Source organism: Phalacrocorax carbo, chromosome 12, assembly GCF_963921805.1.
Source record: "Phalacrocorax carbo chromosome 12, bPhaCar2.1, whole genome shotgun sequence".
Taxonomy (NCBI): domain Eukaryota; kingdom Metazoa; phylum Chordata; class Aves; order Suliformes; family Phalacrocoracidae; genus Phalacrocorax; species Phalacrocorax carbo.
The window spans coordinates 9,791,173-9,808,746 of record NC_087524.1 but is presented as its reverse complement, the minus strand read 5'-3'; the positions used below and the strand labels follow the sequence as shown (position 1 = coordinate 9,808,746).

Here is a 17,574-nt window from a genome sequence, read left to right as displayed (position 1 = left end):
ACCACTAATAATCTCCAGGCTGCCTTGAGCCTGACACACACCTCGGTCACTTCTCCAGGAAATGGACTGACTAAGGCGTGACTAGGTGGGAGTGTGGATAGCTGCTTTGGAAGGGAAGTGGATTGAACTCTGCTTTCCCTTATCTCGTGAACTGCATTCTCCAGCGCTTTGTATTTGGCTTAACAATCACCCAGTTCTATGGCCTGTGTCATATAACACTGGAGTTTACTGGTGAATCTCTATCCAAACCAAAATCCAGTACTATCCAGAGCCAGATTTATTCCTGCTCAGGGGAGATGGCCCACTCATTGACAAGATTTGTTCTGAAACCACACAGATGAGGAATACTCCTCCCTGAACGGAATGCTGAGGACAATCAAAGTTGGACCCAAATGTCATTCTTGCCCATTTCTAGTTGTGAGGTCCCTATGCAAAGTTGTCCATCTCAGAAGACAGTAGTCTGAAGCACCCAGAGTATCCAGGGTGTGTATCCAGGGCATATTTTCAATTGCTGAGGGCATTTTGTTTTACCTATAGGTGGAAGTGGTAGACTGAATTCATCAACATCATCATCTGGCTACAGGCAAACCCAGTCTCCCAGCTCTACTCTCACCAAATCACCTGGCTCAACATTTGAAAGAAAAACCTATGTCAGCCGCCATGCAACATATGAAGGTATCACAGAACATGCCACAGAAAGGAGGCAATGTGTGTACTCTGAGGTCACATTAATGCAGGATTGTCCCAAATAGCGCAAGAATCCCATTGTGGTTTTGCTAGGAAATAAGCCATCAGGAACACATTTTAATGATTAAGACCTATTTATAGCAATGCTCATACCTAAAAGGACTTGTGGCATATATTTGTTGAAAGACATTAGCAGCTCTTTCATGTAATTCTGAATAGCTTTTTTTTTTTTACGGAAATGTTTGTTGTCCACTGGGATTAGACAGTTACCAAGCAAACATGTTTTGAAAGGTTTTAATGATCTTGTACAAAGTATTAATGAACACCTTTCTGTTCTTTTCAGGGAGCTCCAGTGCCAACTCTTCTCCTGAGTTCCCCAGAAAAGAATTTGGTATGTTCTTTTTAGGGCTGTCCCTCTGAACATTATGGCAAGGCATGTGAATTGGTGACTATGGCAGCTGTTTGCACATTGCTGTGTCTTGCTCTGCCTATGCTGCCTTTGTATTGGGCAGCCAGTGCAGCTCCATCACTTCGGAGGAGTTATTTGGGATTTACATTTACAGCTGACATCAGGGTCTCTAGCTGATACATATTCAAACAGAGGGTCCACACCATGTATCTGCTACCCTCAACTGCTTTTGTGATGCTCCCCATATTGCATAGGACATGGACAGGAGAACACAGACATGGGAAGTTTCACAACGTTTCCTCCTGCCCCACCACCATAGCTGGGAGAACAGCTCCAAGCTAGAAAGCCCACTCAGGATTTTGAGCCATTGCTGGATATACTTTTCTGGTAGCTTTTTTCTAGGCTTCAACATGTTTATATGGAAAGATGAACTGGCTATCAAGTGATATATTTACACTGAATATTGTCAGCAGGTATGATCTTGCCTTGTCCAAACTCTGAGCTGATAGTGAAACAATATGATCAGGCCATCATTCTGGCTCAGAGAGGAGGCAGGGCTTCATAGAGTCCAGCCTTGGTCGGTGTGGTAGACAGGCTTATTAGCTTCCATTTGGCCTGTTGAAATGGGCGGTCACCATCTATGAACAACATTTATGTGTACAAAAAGAAACAGCAGTTGGTCCAGAAATACAAAAGGTGCTACTCATTCTTTAAGATACCTTATGGTCTAAAGGGGACCTGGTAAAAACTCTAAGGGTTCAATTCCCCCAGCTGTGCCCCAAGTAAAGAAGGTTACTGTCTGAATCTGAGCACTGTGAGCAAGGTCCATGTGTTCATTTTCAGAGATGTCACAAGGCAGTAAAGCCTAATATTGCTTTTCTCTCATTGCTGTTCACAGCATCTGCCTCCACAAGAGGGAGAAGCCAAAGTCGAGGTGAGTGACACTGTTCTTTTAGAAGCCTCCTTTGTTTTCTTCAGTGTGATTCAGGGTGTGTTAAACAGACCTGTTCCTTATCTGGAATCAACCAGTTTAAGTCAGATGAGCAGTCAGATGAGGTACGTGGATTTATGCCACTGCAGATGTGAACCATTTATCTGTAAGTAATTGCTTAAGCAAGCTCAGTGTAAAAATTGACCCTAGTGAAGGTCATGGTGATTTGGACTGTGTCAGAAAGGAGTGTCTACCTGGGAACTTGGACATCTCGGGGCATAGGACATAGTCTTCCGTCCTGACTCTTCACTACCATAAACTCAGTCCATCCATGCTCTGTGACTCATCTCTGACATATTTACAGTAATTGTTTTCATGTCCCTCCTACTGTGATCTGTCTTACAAACCATAAAGCCATACCCTGAAATGATCTCATGCTGGTGGTAAAGAGATGGTGAGGAAATTATGGACTTGCTGTGGTCTGTTTAGCCAGATCATTGTAAAGCTCTGCATTGTTTGTCATTCAGCTCTTCTAATAATTTATTAACAGCACTGGGGAAAGCAGGATTATATTGGTCTGTAAGAGTGTAATACCTGTTCCCAGTTGCTTGAAGAGGAAACTATAATGTCACTTTATCCAAGGTAATTTTAGCAGTGGATGTAAATCAAAGTGTGCTCCTGCACACTCCTCCTGGAGAGTGTCACAGTTACCAATTATTCTACCTCAGATCTTCACAGTCTCCTTTAGCACACTACATACCAGAGCTCCCAGCAGAACTAGGCCATACATAATGAAACAGACACCAGGATATCAGCTCCAGCTTCTTATATTACTTCAGAAAATAATTCCCATCCATCAGCTTCACCACATGTATGCCAAAGTTAGTGTGTCTTTTATAGTGCATGCACTGTCAGATTTCATCTTGAGGAGCACGTATCACATGTCCTGGCTGGCCAGTTTGCTTGTGGGTAGCAAGCTTAAAGGCTTGCCCCAACCAAATCTCTGGACTGTAAAAGTTAATAATCAAATTGAGTACTGAGCTGACCTGCTTACATTCAGTGAGCCAAAAGAGAAATCAGCAGGTTGTAAGAGACTAAATTGTACAGCCTATCGTAGAGATAACAGTATGAATTTTACCTGAGAAATAGTAGGGAATTTGTGTAGTTGGTAAGCTTCTTTTGGCTCTCCAGGTTTTTGTCCAGAAGGACAATAATAATAATAATTGCAATGAGTGGGAATATCAATGTGATAGAGGACTAAATAATTAGGCATAAATAACATGGCAGTAGCAATGCTATTGACTTCAATAGAGGCCCTCAATGAGTAAAATATAGCTCTCTGGAATTAAAAGTAGCAAAATGTGACCCCAAAACAAAAAGTCACCCAAACCAATTCACATGGGCCATGAGTACTGCTCAGATCAAGCAGCAAGACAGCAAGATGGAACATAGACAGCAAGAAGGAAGGAATCACTTCAGCCTAAAGATTCATTCCCAGCCCAGGGCACAAATGCATCTCACTCCATATTCATGACCTGCTTTTTCTCTTCCCAGAGAGTGAAATACGAGTCCGACTGCAGAGCGCATCTCCCTCTGGCAGATGTAAGTGCCATGGCTTTTATTCCAGGAGGATCAGGTATAAGATAGAGGGTGTTGCTGCTCTGGGTATGTCTGCAGTGTCTCTGGGACCTGGTCTTCATGATGACAGATAGCAGCATGCCATTCTTTTTCTCCTGTTAAGAATATTCTTCTCCCCTTTCTGAACAAGGAAGTATGCTGTGTGTTAGATGGTGGTCTTGCAGGGACATAGTTGTACTTAGTCACAGAAATGAGGCCCTGAAGCTTTGTTATTAAGTAAGTGGCACCCCTAGAAGGCACCCCCAGAAAGTACAACCTCATAGGCTCTCACAGGTAAATTCCACTGAATGGTCTAGCCAGGGCAAGATCAATGAAACAGTGGCTTTTGGGTGACTCTGGATACTTGCTTTTCCTGCCAGGGACGGAGCTGGATGATGTGAAACGTTTGCTGAAAGGAAGTCGATCAGCCAGCTGCAGCCCTACTCGATCGCCGTCAAGTACGCTACCGATACCAAAAAAGGCTGTGGTGGAGACAAAGATGGTTACTGAGAGCTCTCAGTCAGGTACTTGGCAGAGGATGGTTAGCAATGCTGGAGCCATTCCAGATGTTATGTGCCATAAAAATACCAGTTGCTAAGAAGATCCAAGTAAGAATACATGGTCTCTGTCCCAGGAAGTGGTGGCAATACAGAAAAAGGGTCAGAATGCTGGAGGGCTGTCCAGATGTTGTCCTTACAAGAGCCATCTTGGGTAGCTTTCTAGTGACTTGTCTAATTTCCATAAAAATAAGTCAGTCCCTGCTACCACCAGCTTTTAATTCAGAGGTGCTTCTGGCAGAGCAAAGCAAACATGCCTTGGAATGATTTGATCTCTTCTCTCCAAGCAAGATGCAGATAGCACTGAAGACAACATTTGGGTCAGTGTTTGATTTATTAGCCATACCACATGGTTCAGGGATCACTAGAACTTGATAATAGAAGTGGTACTTAAAATACTATAATCAGCTTTTATTATTTATAAGCCTCACCACAGTACTTGGGGCAGTGGTATTCACATTCACCAGTACCTAGGAACAAGTAATACCTTTTTTTCTTGTGCATGGTCCAAATCCTGTCTAAAACTGGGATTTTTAGTCCAATACATTAGGGTAGCAATCAGGGCCACATGTAGGAAGCAAAAGTCATATGTCCCATGGCCCAGGATGACTTACTAACAGCATGGTGGACCAAAGTGTTTTACTCTGGTGTCACAGCATCTACAATCAATGAAATCTCTTGAAGGTGTTTTGTGAATGATCGTGATATCAGGTCAATCTTTATTCCATTGGTTGAAATTCAGGTGGGCTGTAACCAGCTGACATTTGAGATCAGTTATACCATGCTAACCTGGAGTCCTTGTGTTAACTCAGCAAGGGTAATTGAAATTTAAGGCAGATGAAGTTGGTTGCCATGTAAACACGCAATGGATGCTAAGCCACAAGCCTGGTCTCATTGAATTCCTGTTTGTTTGGGTTTTTTACAGTGTCGGGGACATATGATACAACCATACTGAATACTGCCCTCCCTTCATACATGTGGTCTTCCACTCTGCCTGCTGGGTCTTCTGTTGGTGGATACCATAACAGCTCTTCCTTGATCAATGCTATGTCTCACTCTACGGGATCAGGTATGCTCCCTGGACTGCTCAGGCTTGAAGAATGTAATTCCATACTGAAAATGGGTCAACAGCAGTGCTGGTTTTTTGCACAGCAAGAGGAACTAAAATGATGGAAGAATCAAGATGGCAGGGGATATGCCTGAATTTTCTCTGGTTTTCTGTAACTTCGTGCTCTCTGCTTCTACATTGACTATATTTGAAAATCCTTCTTTGTGAGGATCTGTTGCCCCGACTGCCTGATCTGTCTCTAAACTTTGATGATAGCTTTGTCAATGATGTCAGGCTCACGTTCACTATCAAAACTAGTTTTAGACTCTAGTTAACACTGGCTTATCCTGGCCCATTGTAAGAATGACAGGGCCTAACCCTTCAGTCCGCATACACTAAAGATGTAATCAATCACTGTTGAGTGTGCTTATACCTTGTAGTCCCGCTGCTAAATGCCAGGGATGGTGCACTTCCCGGCTGCAGAGAAAAAACACAGGAAGCTTTATGATAGCATACTGTTAAAAGCTTTGCTCTCACACTGTATCATGATTGGAACTCTTCTGATGTAGAATTTTCTCCCCGTATCAGTTCAGTAAAAGAGTGGTTTGGTGTCACAATTTTCAAGATTTTGCCTCTGTATAATTATTGTGCATTTTCACTAACTGCATTTCTAAGTGACTCTGACTCTTAATTTCTGTGGCTGTGCCACTGACCTTTGGGTGCTGGATTTCCAATTCCAGAGAAATAATAACATCTCACTTCCTCTTTATGCAGTTTTTGGTGTTCCAAATAACCTGGCTCCCAGCAATCATACTCTGAACGCAGGCCTGAGCACTTCCTCTACAGGTCAGATTTTTCTCTTCTTCCCTTCACACTTTCACACCACCACAGTCCTGGCAGACATGCACAATGTAATAATACCTATATCACTCTGTTTCTCTTCTGCCTCTCATCTCAGTGTCAGCAGCTTGTCTGCACACCCCAGTTATTCTTTGGTTGCGATAGATTTCTTCTGAGATGGCCCTGTATAGCTGGTGTTAGGTCCTGACTATTTCTATGTGGGAGGCAGGGCAAACTAGAGATTTTCCAAGGGTAATAATTTGTCTTTTGAAAGACACCTGTTAGGCCAGCCTGTTTCTTCCCTAGAACAATTCACAGTAATGCCTTAAAAAATAAACTCATGTATCTTAATCCATAAAGACCCACTGCTCCTCTGTCAGTCTTCCATGTAATTTCCCTTTTCCTCACCTGGCTCATGACTTCTAGCAGACTCTCTTCAATGCCACTAAACCAGTTCTCTTCCTTCTACAGTTACACACACTATGTGTACACAGCACAGTGCCATCATGCAGGGTCTCTGACTGGGCCTGCAGAGAGAGTAGGGTGTATGAGAGCAGCCTGTACGCTGCACTAATATTGCCACACTGATTCTGGCACCAAAGGTGCTGCCTTCCAAACCGTTTGGATGGCACTTCGACACATACTGTGTGCAGTTAGCTCCTTAAATTTCCCTTAGTCAGACCATGCCATTGTTCTGAATTCACGTTTTTCCCAAGTTCCTCAGCTGCAGAAATGTCCATGCAGCTGTGAGAGTGGCCTTGCAATCTAACTTGAGATAATTCTTTTGAAGTGGTCACCATTATTGCCCTGGGCCAACAATAATTTATACAACAAAATTATCTAAGGAAAAATATATTTTGTAAGTAAGATCTTTGAACAGAAATTCTTAGGCCTGTGATGCCTCCAGCTATCTGCCAGAATTTCTCAGGAGATGTCATCATTGTTATCATTGGTTTTGTTTTGGTTTTAACCAGAAGACCACCTGCACTGCAGGACTCCTGTAACCCCATTGCGATGTTTTTTTTTGCAGTGTTTGGCGTTCAAAACAACCTGTCTCCAAGCTCTTCAACCCTGACCCAGAATGCTACTGCAGCCACCGCAGGTCAGCAAAAATTTTAGCCTAGAGAAAGTGTGAGGGTCACCAACGTGTGCTGCCTTCTCCCACCTTTTCTGTAGTGACTAGAGAGTTCATATGGACAGGCTCCTTCATTACCATCTTCTTGTGTGGAGCAGTGTGGTATGAGGAGATATTGAGGAACATTTCCTCTGCTTTGCATGTGCAGGAACAGCTCCCAGGCCCTATGTAAGCACTAGAGATTTGCTTGCTGGGCAAGCCCTTGCCTGTTTGAGTTGTCCTAGGTACCCTGAATGAGAAAAGATTTTTTAAATGGTGCACAGCCCAAGGGTGGTGTGTGTAGGTACCTTGTTATCCTCAACTCAAATTTCTTCATTGCAGCATATGGGATGAAGAACACTTCTCAGAGCAACACCGTGGCAAGTACTGGTGTGTCTGCCTCAGCAGGTGAGTGCGTCATTCACAGTTGTTTAGGCACGGCCTTGTACAAGCATATAATGCTAAATACGAGTTAGAGATTCAGCCAGCTGAGTGACACTGCTACCTGGCTCCTCAGGAACACGACTTGTCACTAGCCAAGTTTCCCACCACTACCTCTCTGAAAAGAAGGCAAATGAGCCAGAAGCTAAGAATGAACAAATGAGTTGGTCTGATTCAGATGTCTCCCACTTTGTAGTAACTCAGACTATTTAATTGCAGCTATTTCTGCTCAACAGGCAGGTAACTGGATAGATCACATATGTGAAATTGTGCTTCATTTGAAGCCAAAACATTAGCAAGGCTGCTCTTAAACATCGTTTTGCAGTAGTACCAGCCTCAACCACTCAAAAATCAAGAAATTGAGTTATACATGATCAGCTTTTGTTTTTTAATGAGAGAAGTTGAGGTCTTCATACTAGCTTTTTATTCTTGAATGGTTGGGGTTCATCTTTTCCAGCTTTCTTCTGCAACTCTGAGAGCTATAAATTAGTCTTTCATTTTTTGTGTAAGGGAAGTCAAGTTTCTTTTGTAATCCAAGGACACACAAAGATGAGGCTTAAAAAGAGATGCAAATACCACAGAAGTTATGATAACATTTCTAATACAGGTTTACTCCAGGTTTGTGCTAGAATAATGGAATAATACCATTCTGGTTATCTTGATTTTCAATATTGTGTCAATTTGTGTGCAAATTCAGGCTTGTACGCCATTCCAGGCAAACTTGATACTGCCTAATGGCAGAAGGGTGACTACACCAATTTTTTTGAGCCTTGTTTGGCCTGTGCCCAACCTCAGTAAGCTACAGTTCAGTGCCTCATAACCATGCCTGGCTCCCAAGGATATGGAGTGCTTTGTGCTTGATGGAGTAGGTCTGCTAAAGGTGCTCCTCAGCTTGAGATGTGCCGGCTCTGATGCCCCTTGAATGTCTCTCTCAGACTGAGTTTCTGTGATTCTATAGTAAGTGTGTTTGAGAAATGAAGAGGTCATTGAGTAAATAATTTCTATATGTGATTGAACTCCAGATGCTCTCCATTTCTGGTAGCAGTTGCTCCCCAGCTAGTGCAATACACATCTCTAAAGATAGCTAATGACACGCACAGCTCTCCTCTTAGCTTCAGTGACTGGTGTGTCTCTTACTGGGTGTTTATAGTAGTGGCAACACCAATCAAAGCGGGACTAACCTATTTTAATGAACGAAAGTGTTGCAGCTTGTAGTTATGCCTCATTGGCCCACACTCATCTCCTCCTCTTTCCCATCCTTTACTAATATTCCAGGGGGAACTGTTCTGAGCTCCCAGGGAGATGACATTCTGCGCAAAGACTGCAAGTTCCTGCTGCTGGAGAAGGAGAATGCCCCAGCAAAGAAGGAGATGGAGCTCTTGATCATGACAAAAGACAGTGGCAAAGTCTTTAGTGCCTCAACCACTGGGCTTAATGGAGGTAAATTCTCTTTTTCGGGACTTGTGGGTGTGCGGAGGGCAGAGAAATAGAGACTGATCATAGAGGTAGTTCAGAGTTCAGGACACTGCACCTGACTCAAACCTCTGCAAGCCAAACAAGATGCTCTGACAGGCAGTTAGCTTTTAACCATGCCAGCTGCAAGATAGGTCTAGCTTTTGCATTTGAAGCTCCAGATTGGAACATTTCACAAAGCTCAGGAACTTTGAAAGCAAAAACTAGATCTAGTTTAAACAGGCAGAGCAATTGTGGCTTCCTAGTAAAAAACATGCCAATGAAAGAAGACAGGCCTGGCTGAACTTCTGGTGTAATGTTTTAAATTATAATTTAATTTTAAATTATTTTTATATTTATTATTTATAAATTTATAAATTATTATAAATATTATTTAAAATATAATTTAAAGTATATTACATATTTCCCTGTTGAGGATCCTTTGTAGAAGACACCTTGAAGAAAGAGAAGCAGGGACTTTCATCCTCCATCACTACAGATTCTGGCCTAAAATCAGATGCAAATGGTAAGAGTTTGTCCCTGTGGCAATGCAATAGAACTTTTTCCTTCTGCCTCCATTACTACCGCCCCATTGCAAGCCCAAGCGCTAAGTCTGATCATGTGTAGAAAGACTTAAAATATCTTTTACTGCTGTTAAAACAGGAGGATTGAAATCTGTGCCAACAAGGGACAAAGCAACTTACGCAGGTAAGTGATGCGATTCCGACTTTCATTGGTGGGAGCACCAAAGCACAGAATACAAAAAAGCAATCGTTCTTGAGTGATGCAAGTGATATCTCTGCAATGACATCAGAGGGAAGGCATGTTCAGGAGCTACTCTGTGTGTAATGAGCAGAGCACACACCAGAGAAACTGGTACTAGTGTTTTGAGTGTTGATGAGTGGGCAGTTGGGCTATTTTTTTATTGCTGGAGAAAACTAGGTAGCTGACAGTACAGCCGCATCCTGCTACCAGGACAGATTTATGGGGAGAGGGCTCACACAGACTATGCTGGCTATTGCTGTCATTTATGGCTCAAAACTGTACAAAAAATTGACCCCAAGGGGATCACGTTTTTCAGCTATTACTTTAAAAAGCACTGAGTGTTGTCCCCTGTGGAATTCCCATTGGGAATGCTGTTCCAAGCTTCTAGAGGGACTAGAATGACACCCACCATGTGCAAAGTGGGGTAGAAAGATTTTTCTCTATAGCCCTTTGTATAATGGATCAGACCTTGGTGTCCTTATTCTCAAGAGATTCTTGACTCCGAAGTCAACCATTAACCACGAGACTCCCCCTTCCCTCTTCCAGAAATACGAAATGGTGATGTGGTGGGTCCAATTGGATCAGCACCATCCTGGTGTCCCTGCGGTTCCTGCTGTAGCTGGTGGAAATGGCTCCTGGGTTTGCTTCTGGCCTGGTTGCTTCTTCTTGGATTGCTTTTTGGACTCATTGCTCTGGGTGAGAAATAACTGAGGAATAAAATGTTGAATGGGATAGAAAGACAAGCAGAGAGTGTAAGCTGGCAGAGAGGCCAAGTACCACAGATATTAAGGCAGAGAACTGAGGAGGAGCACATTCAGCTTGGTGGTGGCTTCTACTAAGATACTACAAATGGACAGAAAGAATGGGTAAGGGCTATAAACCTTTGATGAGAGATTACAAAGTCTTGGGGTGATTAGGATGGGAAACCTCCTGAGATCTGAAGTCTTACTTCTCAGAGACTAAAGATTCCAAAGTTGTTGTTTAAGCTCCAGATATTCCTGCTAGAAAAAAAAGATACAGAGAATAATCCTGCAAAATTCAGTGGCCGTAGCTACCTGACACAGTGTTGCCTTGTCTTTGCTATTAGCAGTAGGTATTTCAGGCATGCATCTGTGACAGCGTGTTCTCTAGCATTTTACTTTAACCTTCCAGCGGAAGAAGTGAGAAAGCTGAAATCTCGTGTGGATAACCTGGAAAAAATCAATAATGGCCTCGTGACAATTAATGAAGGGAATTCAAAAATAGAAAAGGATGTTTCAAGAGTAGACTTTCTTCATGGTATTTCATCCTCCTCAACCTTCCCTTATGAAAATGAAGAGTCAGTTTGGTTGATGGTGAAGAGCAGACTGAACAAGGAAATAGAACGAGGTGAGTAGAGTCAATGTCTATGATGTTGCATGAGACCATATTTTTTAAAGGGGAGTGGAAGGATTTGATTGCCCAAAAGCCCAGAGACCAGAACTTTTAGAGTGCAACAAGGTCTGTCAAAAATAGTGCCCTAACCTGTCCTCACAGACAGGCTTTGCTGGAGATCAGAGTGCTGCCACTAACACTGGTGGTGCATCCCTTGAAGCCAGCAGAAAAGGGAGAAGAAAGGAGGTTGTGGACATGCCATCCTGTGCCAGAATGTATCATGTTTGCAGTAGCAAGTGGGCTTTGCCTTGTGAAGGAACATGAACCCACACTCTCATGCTACTTTTGCTAGATGATTTACTTCTGTTTAGCAGATGACAGAAATAGGTTAAAAGAACAGAGGAGCCTACATTCTCCCAGCTTCAGAAGTTTCATGGGTTTGTAAAAGCAAATTTGCTGAGGAGACTGTACTTAAAAAGCTGTGCTGTGCTTGAAAACCTGTGCTGCCTGCAGCCTCAAAATCCAAATAGAAGGATCCTTGTATGTGAAGAAAGTAACTATTCTGTTGTGTAATGCACTCTAATAGTCCCTTCTCTTCCTTTTACAGGCTACTTCCGAGGGGAGAGAGGAGAACCTGGTGCAAAAGGTACATCCATATAGTCCTTCTCTTCCCCTGTCCTATTCCTTGGCTCTGGCAATGCACAATTCAGGGTGGATGTTGCCACAAGGGGCAATGGGCAGTGAGAAAGATGAAGCTGGTTTATACTTGAAGAAAAAGCGTGTAAAGCTAGTCTGACACGTAAACTGTAGGGAGCCTGATCCCATGCAGAACAAATACAGGAAGCCCTATCTTGCACTGTGCCAGTGTGAAAGGCTGGATCCTGTTTTCCACTAGCGGAATGGGTCTGATCCTGCACTATTCAAGTGTGAAGTGTCCCTATTCATCCATAACTCCTTCATGTTTCATTGAAGGTGGGAAAACAACTAGAAAACAAAATGAATGAGTAATCATTGGAAATATCTCCAGGATCTTTTCTGATTTTATTTTTTTTCCTCTTCTTTTCTCAGGTGACATGGGAATGCAAGGTCTCAGAGGTGAGTCTGGAGTTACCTGCTTTCTCAGGTAGATTGGCAGCCTGCCATAGGGCCTGGGTAGCAAATGGATTTTTGTTACTCCTAAAGTTAGAGAAGCTGATGCATTCTGTAGTTCAGAGATTGTTGTGATGGTTGGGGTTTTTTTTGCTCTTCTTCCAGGCAGACAATTTTTGAGTTTGCAATAGAAGAGAAAACAGATCCCACTTTGAATTTAAAAATTTATTTCACCTGGATGAAAGTCATTCCTGAAGCCAAGCTCTTTAGTCACAGAGTGCTTCAGAGGATTTTGCATGGTGTGAATGATTCAATCCATTGCATAAATACAAGAGGGCAATGTGGCATTGCTGGAGATACTAGAACTTGTGAACATGCCCTAACATAAATTCCTTTTTATGGGGACTGAGGGTTGGCCAAATTGACAAACAGGGAAGACCTATTCTCCACTGACCATCTATTTCTTTCTCCCTACAGGAGAGCGAGGACTTCCGGGTGTCCCAGGTGGGAAGTAGTACAATTCCTCTTTGAGGGAGGACATATAGTGACATTTCTGTAGGCAAGGGCAAATATTGCACTGCAAACCTAGCTCAAGGTGTTTTTCTAAAGAGTCAATATTTAGCATAGACTAAGTCACTTGATTAATACCTTGGTGCTGAGCTATAGACACAGCTCAGAGACTTCGTTACAAGTAAGGCATCAGCCTGATTAGTTGAACAGCGCTTAGTTGAACATGCCTAATTTGGGGGTGTGAATATCCCAGCCTGCTTTTGAAAGAGTCCCACAGCTGCATGAGTACTTGGCCCAACTTTCTTGTGGTCTTATATGTATCATGTTCTTCTAAAGAGATCCTTGTTCAAGTACCCACCTTCCAAGTAATATATTCTTTACCCCAGCTAATGAATCCTTCCAGGCTTCAGGTTCCCCTAATTTGTATGTTACTCTTTCACGGTACACAGACAAGGACTCTGAACAATTGTTGTGTTTTTCTTTCCAGGCATTCCTGGTCCAATTGGGCACCAAGGACCAGAAGGACCAAAAGGGCAGAAAGGCAGCATGGGTAAGCATCTCTATCAATGCTGTGAGTCTCTCACAACTGATTGACACATGGCTTGGTAATACAGACACCAGGTTGGTGTGATCATTGCCTTCCCCATGGAGGTGGCCATGGATCCTTTTGTCCAAGACCTCACATAAAGACACCTTTTTTCACAAGGTATTTGTTTCCTATAGGTGAACCTGGTGTGGAAGGTCCCATGGGTCAAAGAGGTCGTGAAGGTCTACCAGGGCCTCGAGGGGAGCCTGGACCACCTGGATTTGGAGAAAAAGGAGACAGAGGTAGGAATCAAGTGTCCCATTCTTGGAAAAAGCAGATATGGACAAAAGCTAGAGTTTGGTCCCAATCCATAAAACACCTCAGTGACAGAATTTGATTTGATTATTCAAATCCAGATTTCATTTCAGACATTTCCCAGCACAGACAAATCTGTCTAAGGGAATTTTTTTTGCCAAACTTACAATGGGTAAACAAGGGTTATTTTGTTTTGCCAGGTTTCTCAGTTGGGTTTGAGTTTGGCAGAACCAAAAGCACTTAGTATCAAGGTCATCTTCTACCCTGTTATCCAAGTCACCAAAGCTGGGGGATTTGTTTTGGTCATCCTAAGCCTAGTGAGACAGGATTTTTTCTTGGACAGTGCATGCTGATTTGGGTGTTTTGAACTGACCAGAAGATTGACAGAGATGACACTTGCCAGAGGAAGAATAATGGGAGATGGGATAATTGAAAAATGGGATCACAATTGTATTCTACAGTATCTACTCATGCTTTTATTCTGCAGGTGTTGTTGGTGAGCCAGGTCCTCCAGGGCCACCTGGTCCCCCGGGTTCTGCTGGCCTTAAAGGTAAATAAGGAGATGGACAGAGAGAGCCTAGCAGACTAGTTAAGAGTAAATGAGCACTCCAGTCTTCCTGTTTCACTTATGTTGTGCTGCAGTAATCAGAAAAGTGAACTAATGCTTCACTTTTTAGATAAACTTTACTCATTTTAGATAAACTTTACTCTGGTAGGCACACATAACCTTTAGAGCAATAAATTCTTGGAGATTTTTAGTGAGAGTGGGGATTGGCAGGGAGGTTTCTCAAAACACCAGTCTTTAAGATGTGTGATGTTTCCAGCTGTTTTTTCCCTGCTTTTGGAAATAATAAGGTAACATCTATATCTCTAACAGGCTTCTAACAGAGTTACAGTTCTACAATCCATGTATCCAGGATAAAAATTTGCACAGTGAAAAATGGGTCCCAGCTGAAGTACAGAAACCAACATCTAAGCCAAGACAGAAGGCTTGAGTCTCTTTACCTTATTTTAGGAAAAACCACTTCGTCTATGTCACAAGAACTAAGCTGTGTAGTTTTATCATCCTGGTTTTGAGGATGCCAGTGATACAAATTCTTCTAGTGACTGGGGGAATTCTGATCTGCTAAACACCTGTTGGGTTGTGGATGTTGTTGGGCAAACCAAAAGAGATTTGTTTGTTTTCTAATTGTGGTGTTACTGAAAGAAAATCCACATTCCTTATTCCCAGGTCTGACGGGTTCTCCAGGCCCACAGGGTCCTCCAGGTGAGTGCTGAATTCCTTTGCTATGGCATCTAGAGACTAGAGAAAACAAAAAGGCAATGCCAGCTTCTCATTGTTTTTCTTCTTCAGTGATGCATAATGGTGAATCGGATGGATTAAACACCCCATCTAATTTTTCTGCAGGTCCTCCTGGCCTACAAGGATTTAGAGGAGAAGCAGGTCTTCCAGGGCCTAAAGGTAAGCTTTTCTTCCTCTCAGCAATTGCAGCAGCATGAGCTGATGTGCTTTTCTAGCACTGCTCTGAGTAGCAGACTTGGTCTGAGCATGTAGCATTTGGATGCTAGGGGCAAAGAAAAGCATAAGACCAAGAAAAGGGGAGGAGAAACTAGACTTACTGATTTCAAGCAAATATTGAGAACTACAAGAGCCACAGAGGTAATAGAGCAGTCTAGGTGAGAAACATGGTTGGACGGATAGAGCTGTATTGAAGGAAAGACATTTCCAGTTCGAGCTTGTCTGATATAAGAGTACCTGTATTTCCTCTACGATTTTTCTTAATTCATGAAATTCCTTTCCCTCCTGACTTGTTATTACTATTCTTCAATCATCCATATATCTTTCAGGTGAGAAAGGAGCCACTGGAGCCCCTGGACCCAAAGGTATGTTATTCAGTTATATGCTGTGTTCACTGGAGCACACTTGAAGTTGTACAGAGATGAGCTAGGGGCTACTGAGGTAATAGGAGCCAAAGGGGAACACCAGTGAAATGCCTCAAAGGAGTTAAGGGGTGTTCCTCTAAGGAGGTGACACAGACAACAGCCCAGCTGAAGTGCCTCTACACAAATGCACGCACCATGTGCAATAAACAGGAGGAGCTGGAAGCCATTGTACAGCAGGAAAACTATTTACATAGTTGCCATCACAGAAACACGGTGGGATGACCCACACAACTGGAGTGCTACAATGGATGGCTATAAACTCTACAGAAGGGATAGGCAAGGCAGGGGAGGTGGTGAGGTGACTTGGTATATTAGGCAGTGTTTGGATTGTCTAGAGCTTAATGGTGGTGACAATAAGGTTACATGTTTATGGGTAAGAATCAGGGGGACGGCCAACAAGACAGATACCATGGTGGGAGTCTGTTACAGACTACCCCATGAGGATGAAGAGGCAGATGAAGTATTCTGCAAGCAGCTGGGAGAAGCCTCATGATCACTAGTCCTTGTCCTCGTGGGGGACTTCAATCTACCAGATGTCTGCTGGAAATACAACACAGCAGAGAGGAAACAGGCTAGGAGATTTCTGGAGTGTGTGGAAGATAACTTCCTGACACAGCTGGTGAGTGGGCCTACCAGGAGAGGTGACCTACTGGGTCTGTTTATGAACAGAGAAGGACTTGTGGGTGATGTGATAATTGGAGGCCATCTTGGGCATAGCAATCATGAAATGATAGTTTTCAATTCTCTGAGAAGTAGGGGGTCAGCAGAACGGCCACCTTGGACTTCTGGAGGGCAGACTTTGGCCTGTTTAGGAGACTGATCGACAGAGTATGCTGGGAGGGAGCCCTGAACTGCAAAGGAGTCCAGGAAGGCTGGACATTCTTCAAGGAAGAAGTCTTAGAGGTGCAAGAGTAGGCACCCCTGTGCCAAAAGACAAGCCGGTGGGGAAGAAGACCAGCCTGGCTGAACAGAGCACTTTAGCTGGAACTCAGAAAAAAAAAGAGAGTTTATGGCCTTTGGAAGGAGGGGCAGGCAAGTCAGGAGGACTATAGAGGTGTAGCGAGTTTATGCAGGAGTCAATTAGAAGGGTCAAAGCCCAGCTAGAGCTTAATCTGGCTTCTGCCATAAAAGACAATAAAAAATACTCTATAAATACATTAGCATCAAAAGGAGTGCTAAGGAGAATCTCCAGCATTTATTAGATGTGGGAGGAAACATAGTGACAAAGGATGAGGAAAAGGCTGAGGTACTTAATGCCTTCTTTGCCTCAGTCTTTAATAGTAAGACCAGTTGTTCTCTGGGTACCCAGCCCCCTGAGCTGGAAGGCAGGGATGGGGAGCAGAATGGAGCCCCCATAATCCAAGAAGAAATGGTTAGTGACCTGCTACACCACCTAGACACACATGGGTCTATGGGGTCAGATAAGATCCACCGAAGAGGACTGAAGGAACTGGCAGAAGCGCTCACCAAGCCGCTTTCCATCATTTATCAGCAGTCCTGGCTAACTGGGGAAGTCCCAGTTGTCTGGAGATTAGCAAATGTGATGCCTGCCCACAAGAAGGTCCGGAAGGAGGATCCAGGGAACTACAGGCCTGTCAGCCTGACCTCAGTGCCAGGGAAGGATATGGAGCAGATCATCTTGAGTGCCATCACGTGACACTACAGGATAACCAAGTGATCAGGCTCAGTCAGCATGCGTTTAGGAAAGGCAGGTCCTGCTTGGCTAACTTGACCTCCTTCTACGACAAGGTGAACCACTTAGTGGATGAGGGAAAGGCTGTGGATGTTGTCTACCTAGACTTTCGTAAAGCCTTTGACACCGTTTCCCACAGCATCCTCCTGGAGAAACTGGCTGCTCATGGCTTAGACAGGTGTACTCTTTGCTGGGTAAAAAACTGGCTGGATGGCCAAGCCCAGAGAGTTGTGGTGAATGGAGCTAAATCCAGTTGGCAGACGGTCACAAGTGGTGTTCCCCT

General features: G+C 43.5%; 1 protein-coding gene across 1 annotated transcript in view; it reads left to right on the top strand.

The window, feature by feature from the left end:
• Nucleotides 1-17,574, top strand: part of COL17A1 (collagen type XVII alpha 1 chain) — a 45,754-nt gene that overhangs the window by 7,786 nt on the left and 20,394 nt on the right. Inside the window, exons 5-27 of the mRNA XM_064464099.1 lie at nt 538-675; nt 1,031-1,078; nt 1,995-2,030; nt 3,582-3,629; nt 4,025-4,168; nt 5,127-5,270; nt 6,024-6,095; nt 7,120-7,191; nt 7,546-7,611; nt 8,920-9,084; nt 9,533-9,622; nt 9,760-9,804; nt 10,408-10,557; nt 11,014-11,229; nt 11,822-11,860; nt 12,283-12,309; nt 12,781-12,807; nt 13,301-13,363; nt 13,537-13,641; nt 14,142-14,204; nt 14,886-14,921; nt 15,063-15,116; nt 15,503-15,538. Coding sequence (XP_064320169.1) covers nt 538-675; nt 1,031-1,078; nt 1,995-2,030; nt 3,582-3,629; nt 4,025-4,168; nt 5,127-5,270; nt 6,024-6,095; nt 7,120-7,191; nt 7,546-7,611; nt 8,920-9,084; nt 9,533-9,622; nt 9,760-9,804; nt 10,408-10,557; nt 11,014-11,229; nt 11,822-11,860; nt 12,283-12,309; nt 12,781-12,807; nt 13,301-13,363; nt 13,537-13,641; nt 14,142-14,204; nt 14,886-14,921; nt 15,063-15,116; nt 15,503-15,538 — 1,884 coding nt within the window. The remainder of the gene's footprint in view (nt 1-537; nt 676-1,030; nt 1,079-1,994; nt 2,031-3,581; nt 3,630-4,024; nt 4,169-5,126; nt 5,271-6,023; nt 6,096-7,119; nt 7,192-7,545; nt 7,612-8,919; nt 9,085-9,532; nt 9,623-9,759; nt 9,805-10,407; nt 10,558-11,013; nt 11,230-11,821; nt 11,861-12,282; nt 12,310-12,780; nt 12,808-13,300; nt 13,364-13,536; nt 13,642-14,141; nt 14,205-14,885; nt 14,922-15,062; nt 15,117-15,502; nt 15,539-17,574) is intronic.